The sequence below is a fragment of the Hypoxylon fragiforme genome, assembly GCF_022984875.1.
Source record: "Hypoxylon fragiforme strain CBS 206.31 chromosome Unknown GGS25scaffold_1, whole genome shotgun sequence".
NCBI classification, from domain to species: Eukaryota; Fungi; Ascomycota; class Sordariomycetes; order Xylariales; family Hypoxylaceae; genus Hypoxylon; species Hypoxylon fragiforme.
In genome coordinates, this window is record NW_026054756.1 from 2134800 (window position 1) to 2149249 (window position 14450).

A 14450-nucleotide genomic window follows, 5' to 3' on the forward strand; every position below is an offset into this window, starting at 1 on the left:
AGCGTTCACCTTGAGAAGACGACCTACGGGGCATCTTATCGATTCTTGGAATGTCTGTTGGGCGTGGCGTCCGCATCCTCGCGGTGCTACTACTCCAATGCCTTGGCGTCTCTGTAGGGTGGAAGTACTCCAATGTAGCAGAATATCCTGAAGTCCCAGACAATGGGCCAAAGGTAAGGAAGGATAGCCACACCAAAAGAGGGTCAAGAGACAGCTTAATGCTAACTGACTTCGACAGCCTAACCCATCTTACATGGTTGACAACAGCCACAACTACTATAATGTAGCCCCTGACAAAGGTTCGCCATCATCCTTTTCACTCAATCTCATTGAGACCTATCACTTGAATAGTCTTCCCTCGCCCCATACACTCTTGACACTCTTCCCCTTACTTACCCTCGTTCCCAGGAACCCAGCATGGCCCTACCTGGGCCTATTCCGGTAGCTTCGACAACTACATGTCCAACCTGCGCTCTGGCAAGGTCATGCGCGGTGGTCAAAGCAAGAACCAAACATCTCCTGTCCTTTACGACTTCACTGCCGGTCAAAACAAAAAGCGTCAAGCCAGTTCGTATTGGCTAACAACCCTTGGACCATTGGGCAGCGTAAGTACAGGAACCTCCTAATAGCACCTCGACAATGTCAGTAGGCTAACTGGGTATGTTATAGCAACCTTGGGCTGGGTCCGACTATAAATTCTTTCGAAATGTTGTAGATGATTACGGGGCCGACTCAACCGGGGGTAGTGATGCAACAGAAGCCATCAATGCTGCCGTCGCAGATGGTAACCGCTGCGGCTTAGAGTGTGGCAACACCTTCACGCAAGGCGCCATCATCTACTTCCCGCCTGGGACGTACAAGGTCTGCACGCCCATCATCCAGCTGTATTATACGCAGTTTATCGGGGACCCCCTGGACCCGCCGACCATCCAAGGCTGCGATACCTTCAAGGGTATCGGGCTCATCGACACAGATCCGTACATCCCCGGCGGCTCTGGCGCTGAGTGGTACGTCAACCAAAACCAATTCTTCCGGCAAATCCGCAACTTCATCTTTGACTTGACGAAGATGCCCGTAGCTACCGATGACGATGATCAGCCTTTGGTGCCGACTGGCATCCACTGGCAGGTAGCGCAGGCGACAACCTTGCAAAATCTCGTGTTCAACATGCCTGAGGCTAGTTCAGACGACGATGTCACCGCTGTTGGCATCTTCACTGAGAACGGCAGCGGTGGTTTTGTCTCGGACCTGACCTTTAATGGTGGCAGCATCGGCTGGCGTGCGGGGTCCCAGCAATACACGGCACGCAACCTCAAGTTCAATGGCTGTCTGACTGCCGTGCAGATGATCTGGGACTGGGGCTGGGTCTGGCAAGGCATCGAGATCGCCGGTGGTGCTATCGCCTTCAACATAAGTGGTGTGGGTGGTGATGGCGGTCAGGGCATTGGGTCCATTTCCATCATCGACAGCACCATCTCTAATGTGCCTGTAGGCATCCTAACCAATATTGGAACTCTAGCCCCTGATATTGTTCTCGACAACGTTGTCGTGGACGGTGTAGACCGGGTCGTTCAGGTCGAAGGTGGTGACACCTTGCTGACCTCTTCTGGCACTATTGACCTGTGGGCCACAGGAAGGGTATACAACGGTTCCACGCCCTCGGAAATGACCGGCGCGGCGACGGCACCGGCCAAAGGTGCAAGCCTGTTGTCAAATGGTAATCTTTATGTCCAATCTCGCCCTCAATTTGAGGACTATGGCGCTTCCCAGTTTCTGGTAGCTACCCGAGATGGAGGCTGTAGCAACGATGGTACGGGCGACCAGACAGACTGCATTAATGCCTTTCTCCAAAAGGCAGTCTCGTCCACGTTGATTGCCTATTTTCCAGCTGGTATCTACCAAGTTGGTGGTACTGTCTTGATCCCAACTGGGTCGCGAGTTCAGGGGTCCAGTTGGTCTCAGATTCAGGGCACTGGCTTTTATTTCTCTGATATGGCCAACCCCAAGGTCATGGTGCAAGTTGGCAACCGGGGTGAGATTGGCACCATGGAAATTATCGAGATGCTATTCACTGTCCGTGGCAACACTGCTGGGGCCATTCTCATGGAGTGGAACGTGGCCGCTTCGTCCCAAGGAGCCGCTGCCATGTGGGACTCACACTTCCGTGTGGGTGGAGGCACTGGCACTGATCTCGATTTTGCAACCTGCCCTAAGCGTGGCTTCAACGAACAATGCATCGCCGCCTCGCTGATGTTCCATGTCACCAAGGAGGCTGACGGTTATTTCGAAAATGTCTGGGCCTGGGTGGCTGACCACGACAACGATAAGAGTCTGTATAATAGTCCGGATACTATGGCTAATCAAATCAGCATCTACGGTGCCCGTGGCATGTTGATAGAGTCGCAAGGCCCATCATGGTTTTACGGTTCTGGCTCCGAACATTCGGTTCTGTATAATTATCAGTTAAGCGGCGCCAAGGACATCTACATGGGGCATATCCAGACCGAGACACCATACTTTCAGCCAAATCCCATTGCCCCTTATCCGTTCGACCTAGCTGCAAGTTTTGTCAATGACCCCGACTTTAGCAGCTGTAATGGCGATGAGTCCTGTGCTGCCTCGTGGGGCTTGCGTGTCGTGGACTCAAGCTCTGTCACCATCCACGGCGCCGGGCTATACAGCTTTTTCCAGGACTACTACCAGGACTGCATCGATACGCACGATTGCCAGCAGCGCATTCTCGAGGTCACTGGGTCGACCGGCGTTGTAGTTTTCAACCTTTTCACGGTGGCGACGTCCAAGATAGCCATGGGAATTGATAGCACTGTGGTGTTCCAGAATGACTCTAACCAACAAGGCTTTACAACCGAGGACAGCATCTGGCTCCCGCTCGATGGCGCCGATAACATCGATACTATTTTCGTTGGCACGCCAATTTGGACTTCAACAACTGTAACCTGCTCTGAATCCTCCTGTCTTCTTGTATTCCCAACAAGTTCCTTGCCGACCTCGTCTGTCATATCCCCCAGCCCCTATACCACCTCATTTGAGTATGGTGATATCAGCACCGTGACAACTGGTGGTGTCGTCACCGTAACATTTATTACGACTACAACCACCACCGTGCTCACGATACCCCCTATAACCATTGGAGGATTGCCGTACTCGAATTATAATATCACAACAGGGCAATCCACCATTGCCGTTTCGCCCAGTGTTGATGTTCCACCCATCACGATCGGGCTACCGGACGGCAGTGGTGGTACCACATCGCGTGTGATTCCTCTCCCGCCATGGCCGCAAATCGACGGAGGGCCTGCTGGGAGTGTTACTAGCCCCCAGCCCGGCCCTGGCGCCACCAGCACCTACTACACAGGTATCACGTCCACCGTGACTGTAACCGGTCCAACGGTCACAACCATCAGCTTCCCGGCCGTGGTACCACCTACAACGGTTACGTGCCCGCCTGACAGCTCGATTGTCTTTGCCACGCCCGCTGTCACGGTCGTGACCGACTGCTCGACTCCCACAACGTGGGCTATAGGCTTTGATTGCCCGACTGCCAAGGTAGTAACCTTTTTGGCATCGACAGCCGCTGTCGTGTCGGTCGATTGTAGTCTTGTCACGGTGTGGGCAGGGCCCTCTCCCACAACACTGCCAACATCACCGACAACGACCACCCCGCTGCCACTCTGGACGACCTGGCCACCAGGTGTCATTTCCCCCGTCACCACTGATGTCACAAAGCCAGAACCTACCATCGATGGCTCGAAGCAGCCTTGTACGCTCTGGTTCTTTTTTATATGTATTTCGCATAACGACCTTCATATAGGTGGTTGGTTCTGGTCTTTTCCCCCCGGTATATACCCTCCTGGACCGCCGCCGGGAATTGAATGGCCCCCGGGATTCACGCTCTCAGGCTCGTTACCGCCGTGGCCCGAGATTACCATCGGCACGGACAATTTGCTCACGTACTCGTCGGAACCGACTTCGGGCTGCACAACCAAAACGGCGTCCATATGTTCTGCGACGACTACTTTTGAAGTCACGTCGACCGATACCTTCACGTCAACGACGGCTACAGCTACAGTCACTGACTGCGAGCCCGTCGTCGGTTGCGACGCGAGCTATTCAAATACAGCAACGCGCACCACTACGGTTGAAACTTGCACCGTGCCCCCGACGGCTGCGGCGAGGGCTCGCTCGGCTGGCCCTAGATCAGCTGATGTAATAGCCTATGATTTCCCAACAGTAAGGCATCGTGCTGATTGTGTCGATGTCGGTGTCGTGGTTTACCCCAGGGACCCCATGAACGTGGGAAGTATCGTATTAAATCTTCAGAATGACTTCTCTGACCAGATCTGGTCCCCTAAGCTGGGCTATACAGCATACTTTTGGGTCCAGAGCCTTCCTGGCAGCACAAGAGAGGCACTTTCGCAGAACCCCGCTGTTTTGTATATATATGATTATCATGAGTGGAACGTTAATAGCCCGGCGGTCGGCACCCCCATTTTCGGCGTGGACTCAGGAGAATTCATATCGCCAGCTACGCTTCTTAGCGGCGCAGACACGCAAGACGAGTACCAATCTCTGTTCCACGATCTGTCCTACAACGTATCCCGCGTAGATACCCCCGAGGCTGACAAAACCCAGCCTTCGAAAAGGGAAGCTACTTCCGCTGTTGTCGGCGCATATTGGAACGACGCGTTGATTTCAGTGCCCCGTGGTCAAAGATGGAAGTCGGGGCTAAGAGGAGGTATTAATACCGACCGAAATTATGTATACTATTACGACGACTCCGCTGGGTCGGGCATCACTGTCTATGCCATAGGAGAGGTAGGACTATGGACCAGCCACCCCGAGTTCGCTGGGCGGACAGCGCCGCGTGCAATGCCACCGCAAAGCCGTTACGGTACCCTCGGTGTCCCCAACGACATTGCCTCGCATCACGGCACCACCGTAGCAGCAACAATCAGCGGCGCCATGTTGGGGGTCTGCCAGGGGTGCAGCGTCGTGTTTTCCGGCCATGATCTGCCATCAGATGATACCTACAACGTCCGGGATTGGTACTTGGAAGATCTCCTGAGCGCATGGGAAGATATGAACACGGCGCCGAGGACACCCGCAAGCTCCGTTTTAAACCTCTCCTGGGGCTCAAAGTACACTTATTGGACCCCAGTATTTATTCGCACCTTATACGACCTTCTTAAGAGAATGGACAGGGCGGGTGTTACAATTGTAATATCAGCAGGGAACTGGGGCTTGACTCCGGATCCTTCGAACCCAGCTTCAAAACGAGAGGCTGTCGACACGTACCCACAGTTGTTCGCAGACCCGGATAATTCAAGAAAGAACCTTTGGCGGGATTCGTCGGACCCGAACGACCTCGGCTACCTCCCGAACTTGATTATCGTGGGCGCCAGCGATCAGTTCGGCAAGCGCGCTGGCTTTTCGCAGACAGCCTCGTTTCTTACCACGTACGCAGCGGGCAAGTCTCTGTGGGGGACTTCGCAGTCGAGCTACGAGGTCGTCTCGGGTACCTCCTTTGCGTCACCCGAGGTAGCAGGGCTCGCTGCATACTTCAAGCAACTCCAGTCACAATGGCATGATCAGCGTGAGTAAAGACATCCGTCTCCCTTCCATCTTCTGCTCTCAGCTCTCCCCACTTTCCCCTAAACAGCTGCTAATGTGATTCTTCTTTTAGTCAACCAACCAAACACAAACGGCCCCAAGGCAGTAAAAGCCATGATTGTTGCATTGCAACGCGAGATTATCCCGAATTCGCGCTTCCCAATTTCTGGTGAAACGGTCCCCCTTGTGTGGAATGGTATGGACCAGGGTGTAAACTGCCTTTTAGATTTCCCTAATGGCGGTGATCCGAACAACGTGTGCCCGGACCTGCCGGCCGATATCACCGACTATGTTCCACCCCCCTCCTGCGCTAGCGTTGAGGTAGCTGCAGACCCGGCCGTTATGATACGAAGCAACGACACTCTTCTCTTTGAGCGTCAGTTAGGCGACTCCTGTACCATACCCCCAATTGACGGTGGCGGCACTATCATCAGCTTTACCACGGGCTCGTCAGTCGGTCCAACATGTGTGAACCCGACTGCGTGCGGCGGCATCGTGTGCTCCGGTTACTGGTGTAATCCTACACCCACCGGTTACCCGCCGGGGTACCAAGACCCCAAAGATCCAAGTTCTTCCGGCGCGACACCATCGCGCACAACAATCACGTCAGGCTTTCCTCCGGGTGGAGGTGGTGGAGGTAGCAGCACCAGCACCACCACTGGACCCAGCCTGCCCCCTATCCCCCCGACCTCGTGTCCGCGGCCCTGGTCCACCACCACCCTCTGCAATGGGTCTGGGGGGCATTCCGCATGCGAAGAGACGACCGTGTGCCCTCCTCCCAGCAACATCCCCACGGCTACTGGCACTCCAATCTGCCCCTCACCCGGACAAGTCTGTTTAGGAACCACTACCTACGCCGCGTGCCAACTCGACTTACTCCCACCGCGACAAGTGGATAACATACCTGCTGTGCAGACCCCTGCTCCTCAGCTCCTCGGGTCTGTGCACACACCGACGAGCCCAGACTTGAGTATGGTGACAGTGGGGCCGGAGCTGCCAGAGCCAGTAGGCATCACAAAACGCAGTTACGAACTGCAAGTCAGCCCGCGACAAGAAGATGGCTGCCCCGACGGCTGCGATTGCTTCGTCGCGTGTAAGCTGTGTGCGACACCAATAAGATTCCCATGTCTTGACATGTCCATCATTGGTACCGGTGATTTCTTTGACGTCATTTGGGAGGCGCACGTGATCGAGGATGGCACGAAAGTGTGCGATACGTCGTTCGCTTGTGACTATTGTCAGGGCCTAGACGACTGGACGGACTGCGATGGTGGAAACAAGTGGAGGTTCACGTCAAACGAGCTCTGGTATTACAGCGAGAAGTATAATGCCACATACAACTACATACTTGACGAGACGAGCACTTCGACGTATGAATGTGGTCTCGTACTACCTGTCTTCGAATGTACACAATACACGTTCTCGGATGTGGATGGCAATTGTCAGACTGGAAAACGGAGGAATGTCCTCGCTTTGCCTACAGCTGTTGTATAAGTTTTGACTTGCTGGTAGGAGATTAGCATTGTGTATGTATGTGTTATGAGAATTTAATTGATAGTTATGTTGATGATTTATTTTAAATTTTATAAGAAAACACTTGAGGTGTTGAACATTGTTGAAAGTTGAAGAATCTTGAATTTGAAGTGTCACTACTACTAGATATGTAGGTAGGTAGGTTAGTCGGAATGAAGTGAGCATTGAACATTGCCAGGTGAAATATCTAAGGTACGAAGTACATGTATTCGTACCTAGCACCGAAATTAAACTAAACTCTAAAATACCAATTTGGAAGGCGGTAAGCTATTTTAGTCGTGGCAGAAAGCCCCACCGTTCAAAAAAAAAGTTTGGGTCCAACTTTTTCTAACCGTCGATTGGCTTTTTTTTTCTTTTTTTCTTTTTTTCTAAGAGAAAACATCTTCAACCCTTTCAAGATCTTGCAGCGCAGAATTTCACAATTCGTGCAAATGGTTTCCACCAGATCCAGCCTGAAGCGCAAAGCTTCCTTGGTTGAGGTCAATAATATACAAGAACCTCAATCCGATGATGAGTTCGGAAACGGTCTTCTGGAGGGGGTGCTAGACGGCGAATCCGATGAAGAGGAAGAAGACTCCGAAGTAGATGAGGAAACTGATGGTGACGATGATGTAGAAGGAACTTCACTAGGTTCAGGGGACGAAGACGAAATAAACAGCGACGACATACCAACTGATGACGAGAGCATAGAAAAGAACCAGTCAACGTTAAAAAATGGAGTTGAACCCAACCAAGAAGACACTGGTCCCCATTACAAGATCGAGACCGATGCCAATGGAGGAACGAGATATGTATACGATGACATTGACCCCGTATACGACTCGGACGACTCAGACGCCCAAGGACCTGTCAACACCATTGGTGACATACCTCTCTCTTTCTACGATTCATACCCTCACATAGGATATGACATCAACGGAAAGAAGATCATGCGCCCTGCCACAGGCGAGGCGCTAGATGCGCTATTGGATAGTATCGAAGTGCCAAAGGGATGGACTGGTCTTACTGACCCTGCGACTGGCAAGCCATTGAAGCTGAGTCAGGACGAGTTGGAGTTGCTACGACGAGTCCAGATGAATGAGGTCCCTGAGGAAGGATATGATCCATATCCGGTGAGTGCCAGCCATAGCTCACATATGATGCGATTTTTTTCTAACTCAATTTCTACACAGGATACTGTCGAGTGGTTCACTAGTTTCGAGGAGATAATGCCATTGAGCTCTGCGCCAGAGCCGAAGCGACGTTTCTTACCTTCGAAGCACGAAGCTAAGCGAATAATGAAACTAGTCAAGGCCATTCAGGAAGGCCGAATATTACCTTACAAGCCTCCAGAGGAGAGGGAGAGGGAACTAGAAGAGGAGGAGGAAGTGCATTATGACTTATGGGCTGACGAGGTACCTCGACCGCCAAACGTAATGCACATCCCAGCGCCTAAACTTGCTCCTCCTGGTTATGATCTAAGCTACAACCCACCTCCAGAGTATCTCCCTACAGAGGAGGAAAGGAAGGCCTGGGAAGAGATGGATCCTGAAGAGCGAGAAAAGGAATACTTGCCCCAAAGATACGGTTCGCTGCGAAGAGCCCCTGCGTATGAACGCTTTATCAATGAGCGTTTTGAGCGATGCCTTGATCTTTATCTTGCGCCACGAATACGGAAGAATAGGCTCAACATCGATCCGAATTCATTGCTCCCGAAACTTCCCCGCCCCGAGGAATTACGGCCTTTCCCAACTATCGCATCGATAGAATTCGCCGGCCATGAGGGTAGAGTGCGATCAGTTTCGGTTGATCCGACGGGTGAATGGTTAGCAAGTGGTGGTGATGATGGCACAGTAAGAGTGTGGAGCCTGACTGACGGTAAAGAACGATGGAAAGTCAAGCTTAGCAATGAGGATCCAGTCGATATGGTAAGATGGCGACCCGGCCCGGAAGCGCATATCCTCTCAGCGGCTGTGAGCGAGGATATTTTCCTTATGGTCCCATCGTACTGGAACCCAGCACTGGAACAGGCTAGCCGAGATATACTAGACGCAGGGTTTGGTTATGCCGCCAACGCCAAGCAACTCATGACAGCCAATGGTGCAAGAAAAGACCCGCCTGCAAAATGGTCACGACCAGGAGCGCGCCTCGAAGACGAGGGGGTCTTGCTAAAGATCACAGTTCGTTCACCGGTGAAAACCATCAGCTGGCACCGACGAGGGGACTTTTTCTGCACTGTATCCCCCAGTGGACAACGAAGCTCGGTCGCCATTCACACTCTATCCAAGCATCTCACCCAGATTCCATTCCGAAAGCTAGCTGGATTGGCACAGACGGCAGCATTTCACCCATCGCGACCACTTTTCTTTGTGGCTACCCAACGATCTATTCGCTGTTACGATCTTCAAAAGCAAGAGCTGGTCAAAAACATCCAACCCGGGGCGCGTTGGATCTCCTCATTTGACATACATCCTGCTGGTGACAATTTGGTTGTTGGATCATATGATCGCCGTTTGCTCTGGCACGATCTTGAGATGTCAAACCGGCCGTACAAGACGATGCGGTTCCACCCTCAAGCTATCAGAGCTGTGAAGTTTCACCGTAGCTTCCCATTGTTCGCTGATTGTAGCGACGACGGGACTCTGCAAATCTTCCACAGCAAGGTTGTGAGCGACCTAATGGAAGGACCAACTATTGTTCCTGTAAAAATGCTCAAGGGTCATAAGGTAGTTAATAGGCTTGGTGTGACGGACATCGACTGGCATCCCCATCATCCTTGGTGTGTTAGTGCCGGAGCAGATGGGACTTGTAGATTATGGACATGATCAGGTCGGGTTAATGAAAAAATAATAGTTTAGGATGCTCAGTGTCCTCCGAATAGGGTTCACGATACTTACTTTGTAAAAATTCATATAGCGATGGCGTCAAAGGGAGATTTACCTACTTCAAGTCGGTACATAATAGTTCACATCTTTCTGTGTTCTTGTCTCTCCCCGCTGGCCGCTTTCCTTCTTCCTTGTTTCCCCTGGTGGTTGGTTATATTAGTTATATGATCACATTCCGTTCATCCAATCGAGGTTCAGCCCCTGACTCCACCAGACCCGTTGTCCGAAGCCAAATTCATGCTTCACCGCGAGCATCCAATCAATATCAATCTTTGTTCTCTTCCTGTAATCCCTCGGCCGGTCATTCGCTGAGGCCTTCTGCAGGCCTCTTTCAGCGTCCTGAATGGCTAATGTCAATCGTACTAGGCGGCCCATAATGTGTACAGACTTGTTGGGGCATCACTCAGCGATCCCTCATTACTGCCCAAAGCATCTCTGCCCAAGATACTATTACCATTCCCACCTACCCTCGTGTAGCCGTCATCGTGTCCAAATCTACCAATTTACTTTTTCTCGCTTGCCCAGTAACTGCATCCGCACAATCATCACCCCCTTAATCCTAAGCACGGGCTGCTCGGCTAGTAGGAGGGGTACGGACTCGAGCAAACATTCCTACACCTCGTAGCCTACCAACATAACTCAGATCTTGCATTATCGTCATCCTTCCACATCATTTCCATTACGAAATACAGCACCGTAATCTCTCGGGTGGATATGGGGATTCGAATGTCGTCCGACGAGGAACCAATTAGGGGAAAGAAGAAAGGAGTAAACGACGATAAATAATGCTATAAGCTTGATCCTGCAAAGCCTTGCGAGGCTTCAATACCACCTACGCCCGAGCTTCCCCGTGGTTCCGCTTGGTCAATGGGTGGAATTGTTTCCGGGGTTATCCTTGACGTCGCCGATCGATACGGGTGATCCGAGGGTTACGGTGATGAGCAGACGTGCGTCCAGGCAGCAGATAGAGCGGGCGAGAGGGGAGAAAGAGAGAGGGACAAGCGATGATGAGAGTACTCGCTCGATCAACATGCGATGCGTGCATCTTGTACGACAAGGAACCTTCCGTCCTGTTGGAATCGAAGCAATAGAGAAGCTTGGGCCTCAGGTACGATACGGCTGGCTACCCAAAGTCCTAGCTTGGGTACCTACTCAAGATACACAAGACGATCGGATAGCCTCTTCTCCCACACGCGAGGTGAGGAAAGGAAAAGGCAGATCCAGGTAGACGCGGTTTCTCGGTTGCCAAAGTGTAATTTCCTACGATACATCCGCCCTCGTCATCGACAACCAAGCCGGTACTCCGGCCAGAAAACGACGAACACGTCTCTAATTATCAGCCCGCCTGCCGATCTGTGTACGGAGGTAGTAGTATGTACCTATCCAACGACTATGATAACGCAGCGAGAGCAAGCAATCAAGTTCACACGTTCATTCGCGTAACTACTTATTCAACAAGGAACAAAAGGGCCTTGCGTCCTCGTTCATTTATACCCAATGAATATGCAAAGTCAGGCGGCTGTGCGCTAGGTGTTCTATAGGCAAAAGAAAAAAAAAGGGGGGTGAACCCAAAAGGGGGGAGGTGTGTCCGGCTTCGAGATGCCTTGTTTCCAGGCGTCGGTGAAGATGCATATGTCGGGACGAAGGGAAACGCATACACACATTGCCCCGCGAAAACCAGCCCACCCACCACCACTTGTCTCCCACTCTTCCAGCAATGCTTGCAAAACAGAACGATCGACATTGGCCTTAGCACATCGGGGAAAACTGACAACACGTAACTACCTACCCCACGATCAAAGTTCAAAGGGCGAGATGAAGAAGTGGGGGTGATGGTGGGCTGTGGGTGTGGGTGTGGTCAAGGCACGGATCGACAGCGCGATATCGTTCGTCCTCCAGAGGCAGAGCGTTCGCTTGACATGCATGCCTACCTACCTAGGTACCTATTTACACATTTAGTGTACCTACCCATACCTACATACATGCATGATCAGCGCCTACTGACATATGTCATGCATGCATTGCATACATGCTATATTTTACTTAATTACTGGGCTATTTATTTCCTAAGTAGGTACATACCTAGGTACCCAGGTATGTTATGTATCAGGTACGTTCAAACGGTTGGCGATCCTCCAACCCCAGCAACAGGGCTGACGGGAACGGCAGCAGGAGAGACGAACAGGGGCGTAACTACCTATCTACCTACAAGATGTGAGGCTGATCAGCTTCATTGGACTTCTCTATAGCCCGAGCTATACAGTAATCAATACCCACCTCTAACTGCCTAGGCACCTACCCCTAAAACCTACCTCAATTAGGGATGTACACCTTAGGCGATTGAAAACGATAGGTCCAGAATCGTCGAGCTTCAGATTCTCAGCCCCCCTCCAATGCCTCATGCCGCAAAAGATTTATTGTTGCTATCAAGCACCAACCAAGAAGCGGTAAAATAGAAAGAAGAAAGCTTGCTTTACTCCTAGGTTAGCTATGTCGGCGCAGTGCCAGCACAAGGCAGCCCATACAAAGCTAGGTTAGCCCAATGGGGCTAGCAGCATCATCTACAACATTTATTTTGGAAAAGGAGAGAGAAATTAACCATAGACGAAGAAAAAAGGGGGTGGGGTCGGATAATGAGAAAACTGCACCTACCTACGGATACCTAAGCCCAGAATATCTACCCAATCGACAAATCGAAGATACATAATGGACCGCAAAAATACGAGCTATCACACGGCCGGAGCAGATGGGGCATCGGAACCGGGCATGCCATTTTTCTGGAACGGAACTGCGGCATCTGGGGGGCCAGGCTTTCTTTCTTTTTGGGCACGATTAAGTCATTCTCAGTCTTCGATTAGACCGGAAATCTTTTTGCATCCTACGGTACCTCGGACCGAGCGAGCTATACCAATGTATTTCCCGTATAAGGTAGGTAGGTAAGGTACCTATGTAGACAGACGCATAGGTATGTATGCTCAGCATCACTTGGCTGACCAAGACTCGGTACATACCTACGGGCTTGTCTGTCGTAGGATTCACGATTTGCATTTGGAGAGTGGAAGGATTCAGACGCTGCCTACACCACCTACCTACCAGAACCCTAGTATATTCTTCAATTGCTTATTCCCATTGCTGCCAGGCTGGACTACGTGATGTTTTTTTGGTCCCCTTTTGCCCCTCGTTTTCCTTTTCCCGTTTTTCTATTTCCACCCCCCCTCCCCCCTTTTTTGCAAGTGGAACTCGGGTGCGTGTGCGTGTATCGCTCGTTTACCTTTCATCTTGATGGCCATTGAGAGGAGTGAAGAGAGAAGGAAAAAAAAAAAAAAAAAAAAGTCTTACTTTCTCGGTGAAAGTACTGGCTGCCATGCGACGAGCAAAGAAAAACAAAACGAACGGACCCGACAACCTGGGTGTTAACGATATGCAGGCGGACCCAAAATCACGTGCAGTAGGTACTACATGATGCATGTAGCCCCCGGGGATGATGTGTCACTGCCGTACATACACAGGCACAACCAGGTATGTATTGTACAATACCTAGGCAGGCCAGCAAAATTGTTGGATACCTGGATAGAAAAAAGGGGAGAGAGAACACATTGAAGACATCTGTCACCCTACCTACCTGCATGGCCCGTAATTGGGCTGCGATATGGGGTACCTTGTTTGTTTGTGTGTTTGTAAGGTGAGGATGCAACGGCACAGTGAAGAAACAGATAATCATACCTAGGTTGGGCACGATTACCAAGATAGGGCCAAGGTCACGAAGAAGAAGAAGAAGAAGAAGGTAAAAGGGGGCGTTTATCATGTGGCGCGGTGTGATGAAATGGCTCGGCGAACCGCGACAGTGGTTCCCGAGTGTATAAAGCGCGATGATGGGATGGGTGAAGCTTGCATCTACATACCTAACCTAGGGGGCTTGGGCCCAGAACGGGCCAAAAGCGTTTGGCAGGACTTGATCGCAACCTCCTTCGAGGTACCTTTTCTCTCCACCCATCCCTTTTCTAGGTATGCTTACATAGGTAGGCATTCCTCGATCGTTGGGCAGGAAGATTATCATTCGCCTTGGGTTCTAAATCAATAAGCCAAGCCATGAGCAGGCAACAGCATCGCGAGGGATCGAGCTTTCTCTCTCACTTGGGAACAAGCAGGGGAAAGAAAATGCACTTCCATCGATCATCATGCCTCACTAATCAAAACGATGCAAATATACATTTTATATTAACGCCTCCAAAAGAATAGCTGCCGCACCTCCAACACCACCCCCTAATTATTAACTGTTGCAGCACAACTGCAACTAAGATGAAGGAAGATGGAAGGAAGAAAGCTTAGTTTATTCCTAACTATTATGGCGGAGTGCCCATATATGGCCATATGGGCCATACCTATAGCTCCAGTGAAGCCTATGGTGCCTCAGACACCTGC

At 51.2% G+C, this 14450-nt stretch overlaps 3 protein-coding genes across 3 annotated transcripts; 2 read left to right on the forward strand and 1 right to left on the reverse strand.

The window, feature by feature from the left end:
* Positions 1–50: 50 nt before the first annotated feature.
* On the forward strand, positions 51–7125 carry GGS25DRAFT_512408 (pectate lyase superfamily protein-domain-containing protein; the record flags this gene model as incomplete). The annotated part of the gene is made up of 6 exons (XM_049262786.1): positions 51–173; positions 239–299; positions 409–605; positions 670–5614; positions 5705–6325; positions 6524–7125. The coding sequence occupies 6 exons, from the start codon at positions 51–53 to the stop codon at positions 7123–7125; spliced, it is 6549 nt and encodes a 2182-aa protein (XP_049121408.1).
* A 382-nt stretch (positions 7126–7507) lies between these two features.
* Positions 7508–10170, forward strand: GGS25DRAFT_32689 (ribosome biogenesis protein erb1). The gene is made up of 2 exons (XM_049257872.1): positions 7508–8276; positions 8337–10170. The coding sequence occupies exons 1-2, from the start codon at positions 7596–7598 to the stop codon at positions 9966–9968; spliced, it is 2313 nt and encodes a 770-aa protein (XP_049121409.1). The 5' UTR covers positions 7508–7595; the 3' UTR covers positions 9969–10170.
* Positions 10171–13174: 3004 nt separating this feature from the next.
* On the reverse strand, positions 13175–14415 carry GGS25DRAFT_470240 (uncharacterized protein). Its single transcript, XM_049259220.1, has one exon. The coding sequence runs from the start codon at positions 13831–13833 to the stop codon at positions 13468–13470; it is 366 nt and encodes a 121-aa protein (XP_049121410.1). The 5' UTR covers positions 13834–14415; the 3' UTR covers positions 13175–13467.
* Between the last annotated feature and the right edge of the window lie 35 nt (positions 14416–14450).

Coding starts and splice junctions, on each gene's coding strand:
- GGS25DRAFT_470240 (XM_049259220.1), bottom strand. CDS start 13,833: ATGATAAACGCCCCCTTTTACCTTCTTCTTCTTCTTCTTCTTCGTGAC.
- GGS25DRAFT_32689 (XM_049257872.1), top strand. CDS start 7,596: ATGGTTTCCACCAGATCCAGCCTGAAGCGCAAAGCTTCCTTGGTTGAG. Junction 8,277..8,336: donor AAGGATATGATCCATATCCG/GTGAGTGCCAGC, acceptor ATTTCTACACAG/GATACTGTCGAGTGGTTCAC.